General features: G+C 41.9%; 1 protein-coding gene across 2 annotated transcripts in view; it reads left to right on the top strand.

The window, feature by feature from the left end:
- LOC122630608 (dual specificity tyrosine-phosphorylation-regulated kinase mbk-2-like) overlaps window positions 1-14579 on the top strand; it is a 123203-nt gene that overhangs the window by 93026 nt on the left and 15598 nt on the right. For both annotated transcript variants that reach the window (XM_043815278.1, XM_043815279.1), the window contains one exon: window positions 4419-4574. In XM_043815278.1, coding sequence (XP_043671213.1) covers window positions 4419-4574 — 156 coding nt within the window. The remainder of the gene's footprint in view (window positions 1-4418; window positions 4575-14579) is intronic.

Raw genomic sequence — 14579 nt, 5'->3', positions numbered from 1 at the left:
TTCGTACCGTACGAGTAGTTCCTTTGGAAATGGAAAAGTGGGTTTATCCCTTCTCCTTGGATTTCTAGGTGAAGTACTTTCCAGGAACTTTGCAAAATAATTCCAGGCCGCGATATATCTCGAAAAACTTGCGATTGTTACCTCGAAAGTAGGAATAGCGAGTAGCACTCGGATAATAGATATCCACTTCGTGGAAAGATCGGGACGATGATCCATTTTGTGAGATTCTTAGAAATTGTTCGACCGTCATGAAGAGAAACTTGTGTTCTTTTGATCATCCTAGAATAATGAGAACCGACTGATCGATCGATCCTCTAATACGTTTCTCGTTACGTTGTAAGGAGGTTGCGAGTTTTTAGCTGGGTTAGATTCGCCAAGAACGGTTTTTTTTTCTCTCAATCGACGATCAACAACTAATTTGGTATTCGTGAAAACATCGAGACGAGGCTAGAGAAAATCATTGTATATAAGTAGCTGGCTGAGCGGACACGTTTGCGTATAGGTCCACGGTAAAAGGTGGCTGGTTCATTGGTTCTTCGCAACCGGCTGCTATTACTCGTTCGAGGACGTAGCTGCGCATCGAAACTTTTACCAGCTTTCAGGGAAACGCGTAATTGCTTAGCGAGAGAGCGAGTGCAAATCGATTTCGACTCTTTTTATTTCCATCCTCTTGCATTTTTCGCGGTCAATGTGCAAGGCCTCGACGTATCCGGCCAAGAAACCATCGTTCGTAAATATATAAGAAATAGTCGTCGGTTTCGGAATTAATTCGTCGAGACGTCGGTCAGCTCGTTTCGAACGAACGTAAGGAAGAAAGAAAAAAGAGAGAGAGAGAGAGAGAGAGAAAGAAAAGCGATAAAACGCGCGGACTATGATCGATAAGAAGACGATGTCTTTTCGACGATCACTATTAGATCGAAAGACGCGATAACTTTGAAAACGAATGAGTACGTTCACATTAGAACGGTAATTAATAACGTGGCTTGCGATCAACAGCGGTTAAGTCACACGCGTTCCTCGTGACGATGGTGCGCGCTCGCTCGTAAGACAATTGACAAGTGGCCTAGATTCGAAAAATGACGATACTCTATGACGCCTCTTTTATTACTCCTTCCAACGGTTACTCGTCGTTATTCGACGAGTGAGTAAGTACCTTCTCTTCTTCGAACGACGATTACATATTTTTTTTATTATACATCTATGAAATTATTAATGTCTGTCTATAAAATTATTAATGCATCCTGTAACGCGTACTTTCTTATTTCTATACATCTATACGGCGCGATTCGAGTTGGTGTAACAGAGATATACTTTTAAATTCAGTGCCTTAATGAAGTTGTGCCAGGCAATTATATAAACTCGAGGTAGCCGTGTTGAAACGAATATCGCTCTACTTCGTTAATAATCTATCTTTTCTTTTAATAGTTAGCTATTCGCGAATGACGAAACTTTGAACCAATTTTCAGCAGCTTTCCCCGTTTTCGTTATTCGAAACGACAAAACTTCTCGATATATAAGGTCGGGTCGTATGCTATATCTCTAGGAAGTGAAAAGCGATCCTAGAATCATCCGCTTATCGCGGTCGTGACTGCTGCGAGACACTTGTCGTCGAGTTCTACGCGGCCGACTTAATTCCCTTCTAACTGACACCCATAGCGTTATATACCACTACCCTCGTTGATTGATCGATTAGAGTCAAGATTGTATTCGTAATTTTCTTTGATTTTCGTTCGACGAATCGAAGAAACGGTTTCAACAATTTCGAGCGTTGGCGTTTACGACGATAGATTTATTTTTCTTTTTATATATCTGCTTAAACCCATAAAAAGTGACGTTAAGTTTTATAAATTGCCTTCGATTATTATCGAGAACTCAATCGTATATTTGAGTATTGAAAGCAATCAAAGAATTCTCACGAGAGACCTATAAACGTTTCGACGAGTCGAAGAAAAAAAAAAAAAAAAATAGAAAAAGGTTTAAATACCCTTTCGCCCGTGGGAGACTGCAACCTCGTTCTCGAGGAAGGAAGGGGGACCGATAAAAAAGTGTAGGTAGTCGAGAGGGAAGGTGCCGAGTGAGAAGGACGAAGGAGGAGCGCCAGCAGCTGCTGTCCTAAACCTATTCTTTGTGTGCTCCTGCAGGTTGGCAGGTGTCAGAACGAGATACATCTGCTAAGCTGCACGCATATCCTGCGACCGTGTTTTCGAGGGACCAAACAGGCTATTCCTACCTTATAAACTCGCTGATGGTCTCACACTTTCAGCGAGATTTCACGTACATGCGATGCAGAAGCAAAATCCGATCACCTGCTATCAGAACCTAACGCGTGCTGCCAGGTGTCTCGATGGAGTAAAAAAAAGACAGAGAAAAAGAAAAACGAAAAGAAAAGAAACGAAATTGGGAGAAAAGATGCGAAATCCGAAAGAGATTAAGCTCTCTGCCATGGGCAAGGGAGTAATGATAGGCTTCGAAGTTCGACCGTGGGTGTCTCGCTTTTCTTTTCTTATTCTCTCTCTCTCTCTCTCTCTCTCTCTTTTCTCTATTCTCGTCGATTTATAGACCACTTCTTTTTCTTCTTCCTGTTTTCGTTCTTTTCTTCTTCATCCGGCCGGACCCTGCCTCGATCCTCTTCTTTGTCCAGCGGCATCCGTTCAAACCTCTTCTCTAGGCTCCACCCATGTGTCAGTCTCTCTTGAATTTTCCAGAAGAAAAATTTGAAAGTTCTCGATATCTTCTTTCCAGGGAGGGTTTACCCTACTCTACTTTCAGACTATTTCTCTAAAGAAATTTATCGAAGCACGTGTTTAGGAGGAAGCGTGGGACGTCAAGGATTCGTGAGGATTTTCTTCGACGGAACGCGACACGGTTTCTACCGAACGAATTATTTCATAATTCTTTGTATCTTGACGCACTTAGGTATTTGAGATCGGTCGTTTTACGTTCACAGTTTTTTTTTTTTTTTTCTTATTGTTTTCTTTTTTTTTTCGCTTCGTCATATAAAATCGACAAAAATCGTTTCGACATCGCTGTCGATCGCGAATAAAACCTCTCTCGTTTTGCCTCTCAGAGATTCGATAAAAAACGTATTCGTTTCGTGCTAACATTCGCGATCGCGTAGCACACTTTACGTTTCTTGCAAACTTAACGGGAACAACCTTGCAGTTTACACACAAACGTCGCTCTGAATCACGTGTTCGGTTTGACCTAAAAAAGGAACGTGACTACGCGCATACTTCATTATTTCTTCAATAATTAAGACACCGTTGGAAAACGGGGAAAGAGAAAGAGAAAGAGAACGAGAGATATTTTTAATTAAGAAGTAATCGTGAGTCCGCGCGAAGACAATGGCTCGTGAAAGTGATCTACAAGGTTCGTAGGGGCATGAACATCGATTGGAGATCATTAAGAGAGAGAGAGAGAGAGGGGGGGAGAGGCCCCATGGCTTTCTTTCGTCGCGATTCTTTCACGACTCCATTGTCTCGATGACTGTCCTAACGGAGCTTCTTTTAACTCTCCTTTTAATGTTCGTTCGAAGTACTTCGATCTCGTTGAGATATACTCGGCGTCTCTTTGTAAACCATCGTCGATATCTCCTTCTTCGTATATATTTTATCGTAACGCATAAAGGAACGTTTATGAAAACGGTTTCGTTCGTAAAACGACTTCAATGAAATCGATTCGATATAGATACGCGCCGTAAACGTACGTTGACCTACGATTTAACGGGACGAGAAACGGCCGAACGATTTGACATTGACAATGGATCGGTCGTAGAACGAACGACCGTCCCGGACATTGCCCTATGGTTTCCGGACACGCCTGTGTTTTCGTTCGAAATCGAATCGTTACGGGTAACACGTTTGCAAAGATTCCAAATAGATTTATCGTTTTCTACTCTTAATATCATCCGTTTAATTTCGTATATTTTATCTTAGTGTATGGTACAGCATCGTCGTCCTCTTCTCCTCGCGAAATCTCCGATACGTCCATGAACCGTAGATTCTCGGCTTAAACAAGACGATCATTAATTAGTTGAACATTGTTTTGAAAATCTACCGACAGATCGCCCGTCACACGGCTCATTTGCATTCATTGTTTTCGCGTTATTTATCGCGTGAAAGTGTATTCTTTCGATTTGACCTTTGGCCTGCTTCTACGGAGATCGTATACGTTACTACTTCGCAAGATATAGAAGAAAAATCGAAAGAGAGCGCTGGAAAAAAATTGTATCGAAGAAGGGAAAACATTGTTATTGATAAGAATTAACGTCGAGAAGCTCGCGATTGAAGGACTCCATGGTCGAAAGGTTAAAAAGCTCGGGCCTCGGGGAGAGAAGAGGAGCGAGGGAGCTTTAGAAACGACGTCGAGATACATCGGGGGGGATTAAAATTAACGAGTCCATATTTCATATGTTGCAGAGTCCCGGAACGCTGCACAAAGATGTCGGCGGTGCTGGTACCAAGGTCAGTGGAAAGACGGTCGGAGGTGTCGGCACGGCAACCCTCACCACGCTCTCCTCCATTAATAATACATCCAACGCCACTCGAAACAAGAACAATCCAGTATCTCACGAGGTAAGAAACGAGACTAGAGAATTTTGTAAGAGCCAGAGGCGATTGTGTTCAAACCGATCGCGATACATCATCCTTGGACAAGAAAGCTGCCGGCCACGTACTCTGAATTCTGATAAGAGACTTTCGATAATTAACCGGTTCTCCATGTTAATTTATCACCGACGCAACGCTTATTCGCCTTCGCGATGTATTGGAACGAGGTCGGACTATCCGGCTCCTTTTTTTTCCTTTTTTGTTTTATTTTTTCATTTTCTTTTTGATCGTCTACGTACGTGTAACTCCGATACGCGTGCCAGTCGCGCGTAGGTGTCTTCTAGCGCACTCACTCACGCGCGAGCTCTCCAAGTTCACGAGATATTTCATTTTCCACAATTTCAAAATCTTCGCCTCGATCGGAATATTTACGATGGTATAATCGTTCTCGGAGGAATCACGCTTTAATCTATCCTTAGAAACGTTTGTTTCGTACCATACGATTCGTCGAGGAAGAAGGAAAGAAGGGGGGCGGGGGAAATGGCGCCAAAAAAAAGCAAGTTCGTCCTTCGAGCTCGTCCAGCCATAAATATCAGCGATATATATCCACGTATTTCTTTTCCCTGACAAATTCGTTCATCCCAATAATTACTTCTTCCTCGCTGGTTACGACCTCGAGCACGCGGCTACGGTTTCTCGGTAGAAAAGAGAGAAAGAAGAAGAAAGAGAAGGAGCTAGGATCGCGTGGAGTCACCACGTCATTATGATTTGTCTCTTTAATATCTTTCTCCCTCCCCCTCCCTCTTCTTTTCTCAAAGTTATTATGCGGCAGGGACGATCGAATTTCGTTATATGCTCGACCCGTGGTCGTTGCATAACTATACTCGAGCCTTTTTGCAACGTGCAATTTTCAGGCATCACCTGGTACGTGGAACACACCGATGCACGTGAACCTCTCCTACACGAACATACGCGAACGTATACGTAAAGAAACATACAGAAGCTTGCCCACAACGGCATATTGCAGTTACCTTTACGTATGTATTACGTGGGTAAATATTCATCCATCCCGTGTACCTCAGTCCCGGGCAACGTAGACAACCGACTTAGCTCGTACGTGCGGTTTATCGGACTTCTCCGAGCTAATTCATACGTGAATTTAGAAAGTTTCTTTGCGGGATTTGCACCTAATTGTTGCAGCTTGCGCAACAACGACCGTCCGTTCCGCGAAAGTCCTCTCTCGCGGTGCTCGCTCGCTCGCTCGCTTTCTGCTCCTTTTGTTTCAAGTTCTCGATGCTTGCTGTATATCGTACTAAAATATAACGTAACGATAACAATAACAATGATATAGGAAATTCTATTATAGCGTTAGGTTACATGCAAATTGTTGATGCGGTGTTAGAAAGCTTTTCTCCATTATTTCCAAAGCTTCGTCATTTCGTAAAGCTTATTCGAGATTGACAGCGAAAAGTTTCTTTTAATAATAGATACGTAGATAGGAAATACAGCTGGCCAAAGTTGTATGGTCGAACCTACGCGTTTTCAGGGGAAAGGCCGACCGTGTTCCGGTGGCAGTTTTCGTTATCGTTATTGGCAAATTGATCGGTGTTTATTATCACCTATATACATACGTAGATAAGGAGAGAAAGAAGTGGGTCGATCGTCTGGCTTTTAATCGACGTTTTATCTTTCGATTCTCGAGATCGGATTTTCGGTCAAATCTTTCTTCTCTTTTTCCTTTTTTTTTTTTCATTTATCTTTCGACAGCATTAGACATGAAATAATTCTTCTAAAATTTTTTCCTTGCGAAACGTATTAAATAGTTCTGTTCAATGATAATTCTCAGGATTAGAGATTCGAGTTATCCGTGAGACATATTCAATCCTTTGACAAGGATATAAAGAAGAAAATAAATTTGATAATTCGGATTAAAACGACGCTTATAATCTAATCACGAATACGTATAAAATCTTTTAATACGCGAAGCGATCGAAACGAGATATCTTATTTTACCCGGAAACTGAATAAACTGACTATTTCCGTTGGTGGGCCTTTTCGAGAAACCCGATCGTGACTCATAAACGCGATTTCTCTGACTCGAAGTCTCTTGGTTTTTCGAAGCGACGAGATAAGGGAACGATGATCCACGAACGTTTCTGCGAGTTGTACTAATCGGAAAGTTGTCGTCGTCGTCGTCGTCGTCGTCGTCGTGGTTGCGTCGTCGTTGCGTCTCCTTGAAACGTCGGATCGATCGGACATACGATTCTCTTTTGTTCATTCCGTGACTCTTACTCGAGAAGATAGCAACAAGAAGTTTCGCTTACGTAAACTAACAATGATATTCGCGCCTTCTTGCACGCTCCTCTCATTACGCGAGTATCCTGCTTCGCTTCTGGCCGCAAGAAACTCACGATCCAACGTGAACGTTCCGTTTTTTCTTTTTTTTTTCTTCTTCCTTTTTTTCTAATTTCTTATCCATCCGGATATTTCCAGTAAGACTGTATACACCGTAGCAAATTGTATACTATTAAAGATCGAAGGTGACATGTTTGTAATCGTTAAAAGTTTGTTTAACGACTTTATATATACGTACACGCACGCGTATGCATATGTCATTTAATGAAAAGTATAAAAATAAAAGAAATGATTATTTAAATATCATCGGTTCGTTTAGTAATAATAATTCCAAACGCGAACGTTTAAGAATCGTAAATTAGAGGCAATTTCTCGAATAAGTGCGTTTCGCCTCAAGATCGGCACGTTTTCAGTTTACAAATTTTTCTTTCGTTTTTACTTTACGAACACTCGGCTTTCATCATCATCACGACGATTGTTTTCGAACGAGCCACGAGTTTGTTAAACTTTCTTTCCGAATCCAACGTAAGTCGCTCGAAGACGATAAACGCTTGACCGATAATCGAGCTTGCTTACGAGATTACGCTTTATCCCTGAGTCACGGGGAAAATTTTGCTTACCATTTCGAAATAACTGCTTGCTCGGAAAGAAGTGCAAAACGTGTATCTCGGTCAACCTGTAAGATCGAATTATACGATTCAAAGAGTTTCCTTTAATTCTCGTATCGTTAATGCTCGTTATCAGGCTCGATCGATCGATCGATCGATCGATCGAGCAGCGCGGATCGAGTTCCTCGCGTGAATCTTAACTCGAGTTTCGTTCTTTACGTTTCGATCGAGTTACGATTGAAACTTTCACGACGTCGTCGCATCGTTAAAGGAAAATTCGATAATTTCCGTTCCTCGTAAATACGCTTTATTATCTTCTTTTACGTGAAATCTTAATTGCCCCTGCGACATACCAGAAGAATATACGATAAGAGGGATATTGGAAATTTCTAGGCTATCGTACAAATATCTTTATCAAAGATCTCCAACGACATTTTATCGTATCGAGTAAAAGAATGAAGAAAAACGAAATGTAAATAAGTCGCGAAACGTTTACCGAAGTGTGCGCGAGTGTCGCCGGTGCGACGTTGATAAAAAAAAAAAAAAAAAAAAAATAAGAACACTTGATACGGAAGCTGTTGCGTCTTTTGATATCAACGTTACGAGAGAGACCACAAGGAAGATTCGAAAGGAAGAAAGAAGCGACAGAAGCTGGTTAACGCTCGCAGTTGTGTCGCCGTTAATGCTGGCTCGACGGTCTGACACTGTAACTCGATCGCTCGACATTGTATCTCGCATTTCGCAATAATATAAATACTCTACCTGTGGGATGGGCCGACGTTAACGATCCTAGATGAAAGAAACATAATAATGCTCGTACTGTTCCGGCTTGCGATAGCCTCCTAACTGTTAAAACGATCCTTTCGATTCAACTTTTCCTCTTCTTATTATCATTCTTTTTCTTCGCTGGCTCGGTGAAATTATCTTTATTAAAAACGAAAGAACGTCCGACCGACGTCCGTCGGCATTTTTCTTTCGATCGCGAGGTACGATCGCTGACGTTGGAAGATAACTTAGGATCGTTAGCGATTTACATACTTTTGTTTTTTGTTTTAACTTTTTTCCTTCGAGATCCGTGTCACGATCGATCGGAGATCAAAGAAGTGTATCGTATCCGGACGTACGTAACGTATCCAGGCTTTCCTCAATAATTCCTTCAAAACGAATGGTAAAGAGACACCCGGCACTGCTAAGAAGTAACTAGACGAGCGTCGAGCGCTAGTTAGATTAACAAGAGCTTTCTAAGTTACTTATCTCCGATTGTGAATACTCACCGCCAATAGAGACGGAGCGTGCGAACGTAACGCGGCGAGCTAAACCACACGCGATTAGTTATTGACGGTTCCGTTCGATCTTCGAAGGCGAAACTCTTTGACAACCAAGAGAATGTACCGGGTGTTGATTTATTTCCAATACAACCTTATGCGTACGTACGTACGCGCCTACGTAAACGGCGAGTTACGTACGTGTATGTAGGAAATACATAAACGCAAATACGAGCGTCGTACATCCTTTTACCGTTATAACTCCATACGCACTTTGACTTTATGCGCCCGTGCATATGTGGGTCCCTGACTATGGCCATGCACTAATGGAGATATTCATTTCTTCGTCCGATTACAAGACTGCCGTTGTGAGGCCGCCATTATCTCTGTAGGTACATACGTCTAACTAGAAAATACGCCTATGTGCGTACTCTTTTTCTACTTAAGTGTGTCTGTCCCTCCGTAGCGACGCGTGCATTAACGAGTCTCTCTTCTTTAACTCTCCGAGGTTTGAGTTCTTTCGTTAACGAGCAACTAAGGAGAAGAGGCATGGCCGATAATTAAATATCGGTTGTCAAGAAACAAGCAGGTGCGATCGAGTAATTATTTCTCCAATACGCGGCGTTCGAATTAATCGAATTCTCTACTTCCATCGGTGAAAGTTTCGATTTTCAATGTTGTCGTTTCTTCTTGTCTTATTTCCCTTAGGTTATATATTTTCTCGTAAATGATAACACGTATAGCTCTCGAATTTCTTTCGAGACGTCGTAATCGACCTTTCGTCGTCGTCGAATCCCACTGTTTGTTTAACTTTCAAGAGATAGATCTATCAAGCGATCGTTGATTTTCTTCGACGTTCGAAACGAAATCTCTGGTATAGGCAAAGAAGTTGCATGGCATTTAGCCGAGACGAATATCAATGAGAATAACAGAAGAGACGATGGAGTCGATCGGAGTCATCGTACGCGACGGGCTATCGATTACGTTCATTCGCATTAATTTCTTGCGTAACGTTAGAAAGTCGCAATGTCGTAGGTTTGCAAGGTTCGTTTGATAATGTCGATTGTTCGGAGAATGAAAAGTTCGATGAAACGATCGATCGGCTATTTTCGTGTTCGTATCGATCGAAACGATATTAAGATCTCGCCTCTCTTCTACTCTCTGGTTATGAGGCGCAATTACCCTTTTAGTAGTTCTATACGTACGTACATGCATACATACGTGCATACATACATATATACATACGTTATGTGGCCGAGAACGAGACAAGAGGACAATGAACCGTGGCGAGTTACGACCGGCTTAAAAAATAACCGGTTTCGCCTATCAATGAGTTCGAACGAGCGCGCGTTCGTTTCTTTCTCGCGGGAAAAACTCGCGTTTAGAGATTTTTCTAAAGTCTCAGAAAGCAGGAAGGATATCCCGAAGAAAAAAGAAAAAAGAAAGAAAGAAAGAAAAGAGAAAAGAGAAAAAAGAGAGAAAAAAAGAAACGCGTTAACCACGTACTTCGGTTCTCCAATTAATTCCAAATGAAAGCAGGATGGATGATGGTAGAGAAAGAAATAAGAAATTGTAGTATGAAACGATCGCTTTGAAAGGTTTCTTCGAACTTCCTCGACGAACCACCCGTCTATTTCGATTTACTTCAAACTCGCTAGGAAGTAGTCGAGTCAGCTTCCCTATCAAACTTCATAATTTCATCTGCCTCCTCTCGTGACAGTCCTTTCCTTCGACCATCCTCTTCCTCTTCTCTTTATAATATAACCCTAGTGTGGCGTGCTCGCGTATTAATTTCGTTCCGAGGTAGGTATATCGTTAAAGAAAACGCCTTGGGGTCATGCATATCCCGTTACCTTGGAAGGGATCAGAGGGTTAATGGAACCGTACCGATGATTCTTCGATGCTGATCGTACAGTTGGATAAGAACGTCGCTATTAAAGCTTCTCTCTCGCTCTCGCACATTTCTTATCCTCCTCCTCCTCCTCCTCCTCCTCTTTTCCTTCGCTTTCTTCTTTTTCTTACATAATGGGACTGTTGACGTTGGTTCGTATCGACGTTACTTCCTGTGGGCCGTGCGCGCGCAAGCTGCCACGCACCACGTGACTTCCGGTAGCACATACGAGCACGACGTCAAACAATATAGTATGCATTTCCATATTTCACTCGATGCATACGAAATTCCCGGCGATAAGCGTATGCACGCGTTTTTTTTCTTCTTATTCTTTCTCCCCTTTCTCTCTCTCTCTCTCTCTCTCTCTCTCTCTCTCTCGTTTCGTTTCGCGCTTCTTTCAGAAGACGCAATCGTTAATTCTTAACGCGTCTGGAATTTCAACCTTGTCGTAAGACGTCAATCGCGTCACAAAGGACGTCCACGACGGACGTTGTTTCGAGACACCTTGTTAAAAGATGGAAATATCTAAGGGCTAATAATTTATTCGTTCGTTCGTATTTAATCGGAGCATATCCGCTAGTCCGTTTCGAGTAGTAAGGGACTAATATCGGTCGGACGTCGAAATCCGTAGATAGTACGCAGTTTCGTAGTAAAAAGGGAGTTCAAAGTACGTTTACCATTCTCCCACAAATTCTCACGTTATCTCGAGTTAATGAATTTATCAAGCGTTTCCATTTACTCGACGTAAAAACTTCATCTCAATCGCAAATGGACTTGCTCGATTTATTTTTTTTCTTCTTCTTCTTTTCTTTTCTTTTTTCCAATGCGACGCGCATAATCGATACGAACATTCCTCGCGATGTATCATTACGTTGGAATCATCACAATTAGCAAGAGAAAGAAAGAATCGAGTGTTGCTTCTTAAACAATCGTTGCGACGCGTGCGTGCTTGGAAATTTAAAGGGGAAGGGGAGAAAAAAAAAGAAATATCCAGCAACAATTTTTCATCGCATTCGATCGATCGATATCGAATTAGCATCGGCGTTCAGCTTAACGATCATTATAGTCGCGAGGAAGACTTTTACGAGCGTTCCTCGAGCTCCGTAAAGTTCTCTTGCTATTTAAAGATATAGAAACGGTTGGTAGTAATGCGATTAAAATTCTTCGAGCGACTTGTTGACACTTCTGACTCGCTCCAGTCTTCTTCCAACGATCGATTTCATTAGCTTTTTCTCCGTTCGACTCTGATCCTCGTTCCTTCGTACGTTCGTTCGTTCGTTCGTTCGTTCGTTCGTTCGTTCGTTGGATCGATCGATGGATCGATCGACGCGAACGGAGACATTATTTTCTTGCGACCTCTCCGATCATACTCGCCGTTTTTCTATAGAAAAAGAAAAGCCATAGAGACGTTTACGATACTTTCAAACGATTCACCTATCTCGAAGATGCTGTTGTCGTTGCGTCGTTGCAAAACGACAGGACGATTAACGTTTTCCGGCTTCTGGAGTGAACGCCTCGTTGCCGCGTGTCAAGGTAACAAACCAGTATGGATTTATAATCCTTCGTGAAAATCTATAAATCTTTTTCTTTATCCCGCGTCAGTTTTATAGGATTTAGATATTCCACCCTCTACGACGACGAGAATTACTAACTGATCTCACGTCACGCGTATAGATATATTTTATTTTCGACCCACGTCGCATACATATTTTATCTCGATTCCGTCGATTTGATCGCTCAAATGAATAAGTAAAACTATATACGAATACATGCATATGTATTCACTTATCCAAACGAGGAAGGCTACTTTCGAAGGAGTCGAAGGAGGGAAAAAAAAAGGAACGGTTGAGACGTCTTATCGAAGTTTTCATTTTTATTCTCCTCGTTCTATAGATATGGCTTTTGTCTTTCTCTCGCGAAATCTTCTGGATCTGGTCCAAGTTCTTCTTAATCGTAGGCGGAGAGCATCGATTCGTCCTTCGCTCTGTTCTTTCTTTCTCTCTCTCTCTTTCTCTAGCAAGAAAAATATTAGGTGTATCACTCCGCAAGGAAGAAAGTTTCGTACTCGCTTCATGCGCTTCTCTCTGGCTCTTTATTTCTTTCTCGAGAGATACAGAAACGTTTCGAAGCACGCGTACACAAAACACGTGTACGACTTTTCCATCGTGAGATCGCGTCTCGCATCCGGTTGTAGTTCAGCGATGTCCATCCACGTTCAATGTTGCCGTAAGAAAGGAAACGAAGAGATATGTTTCCGTTATTCCTTCTACCATTGTTACCCGCTTCTCTCGCAGGAAAGATATGAAAAATGTATTCGATCGAAGGAGAAAAGAGGAGATTGTATGCGTCGTTTGAATAACTAAATACAGTACGCGATATAACAGAGATAATCGACAATCGATTATCGTTCGATCGATTTACAAATTCCCGAGTAAAACTGCCGTCCCGACGAATTATTGTAGGAATACGAAGGGATAATTAGTCAGTCACCGGGCGTAGATGAAGAGTTGCGTTGCTGCGAAGGATCATGGAAAGAGAAAGAGAAAAGGGGTAGAGACACGAATCGAAGCATTCGAATTCTCCCTCCTAAACGGAAATTGTGTTGGCGCGGCCTACGACGTGAACGACAAAGGCATCTCGGATGCCGGCGGTACGATTGAATTTCAATACGTAGAAGCTGTTTGGCAATGAAAGGTTCTATGGGCTTGACGTTCGATTGTCTTTCCAGTTTCCCATTGTCCTCCCTATCGGACGAGCGTTGAAAAAAATTATAAAATAATACCGTCGTCGAGTTTACCATTAAAAATATTTTAGCAGCTGGTGCTCTTTCCTATCTTTCCTATATGTCACTCGAAGCGAGCGCGCAGCGAGCGGCTATATAAAATGTTACGATAAGACAACTCTTATCTTTCGAAAATGGAGTAGTTTGGTCGTCGCTAGAATTTCTGACATTTGATCTTTCGTATACGAAGCCGATTTTGCTTTTTTTTCATAAATTCATACCAACCAATATTTTATATATATCTATACATATATATATATATATATGTGTATGTGTACGCGTATGAATATAAGATATAAAGCCTCGAGTATAAACAATCGTATCGAGTATAAATATCATTTTGCTTGCGAGACCCACGATATCGATACGTTCTGAATAGCAACGTGCGTGAAAACGATGTAAACCGTTTCTTATTGAGAGCAAAGACTTCATTTGACGAAGTTACGAGATTCCAAGCACCTAGCTAACGCGAGCGTCTAACACGAGCACCTAGCACAGCCACCATAGGTGATTAAAACGGGGTACTTAACGTCTATTGGAATTTAGCAAAGAAATAGAGATAAAGAGAGAAAGAGAAATAGAGTCCGAGACACGAGGTCTCGTTCCAAGTACGCGTAATAAAGGTTTCATTGCCTTATTAAGGCTGCCCGAGTTGCGTCCAGCTGGGTGAGACGAAGAAAGATGGGAAACCGGAACTTTGAAACCAGTTTATTACTCTAAACTGTTGGTACGCACGAGGCTCGAATAAAAAGCGCTGAGCTAGTCGTATTTTCTATCAAATCTCTCTCTCTCTCTCTCTCTCTCTCTCTATTTCTCTATTTCTTTCTACGTGTTCGAGGTCAGGCTCTCGGAGAAGAAAAGAGAAAAGAAACGAGATAAAAAATGGAAGAAGGGAATACACCGGATCTTTCTCCTAGATACCTTTTGTTCGCGAGAAGTGGAAAAATGTCGTACGAGTTCCTGCTCTTTCTCTCTCGTTTTATTCGTCGAAGAAACCTTTCTCCCCGTTCGTCCACCGACGCTCTCGAATATAACATTAATCCATCGAATGTTAGCCAACAATAAAACTTCCTTTCGAGCGATAAAACATGACGTTTATATTCATATACGCGTAAATACGTACATACATAG

The sequence above is a fragment of the Vespula pensylvanica genome, chromosome 7, assembly GCF_014466175.1.
Source record: "Vespula pensylvanica isolate Volc-1 chromosome 7, ASM1446617v1, whole genome shotgun sequence".
Classification (NCBI taxonomy): Eukaryota; Metazoa; Arthropoda; class Insecta; order Hymenoptera; family Vespidae; genus Vespula; species Vespula pensylvanica.
The sequence above is the reverse complement of the archived record's forward strand: the minus strand, read 5'-3'. Positions and strand labels throughout refer to the sequence as shown.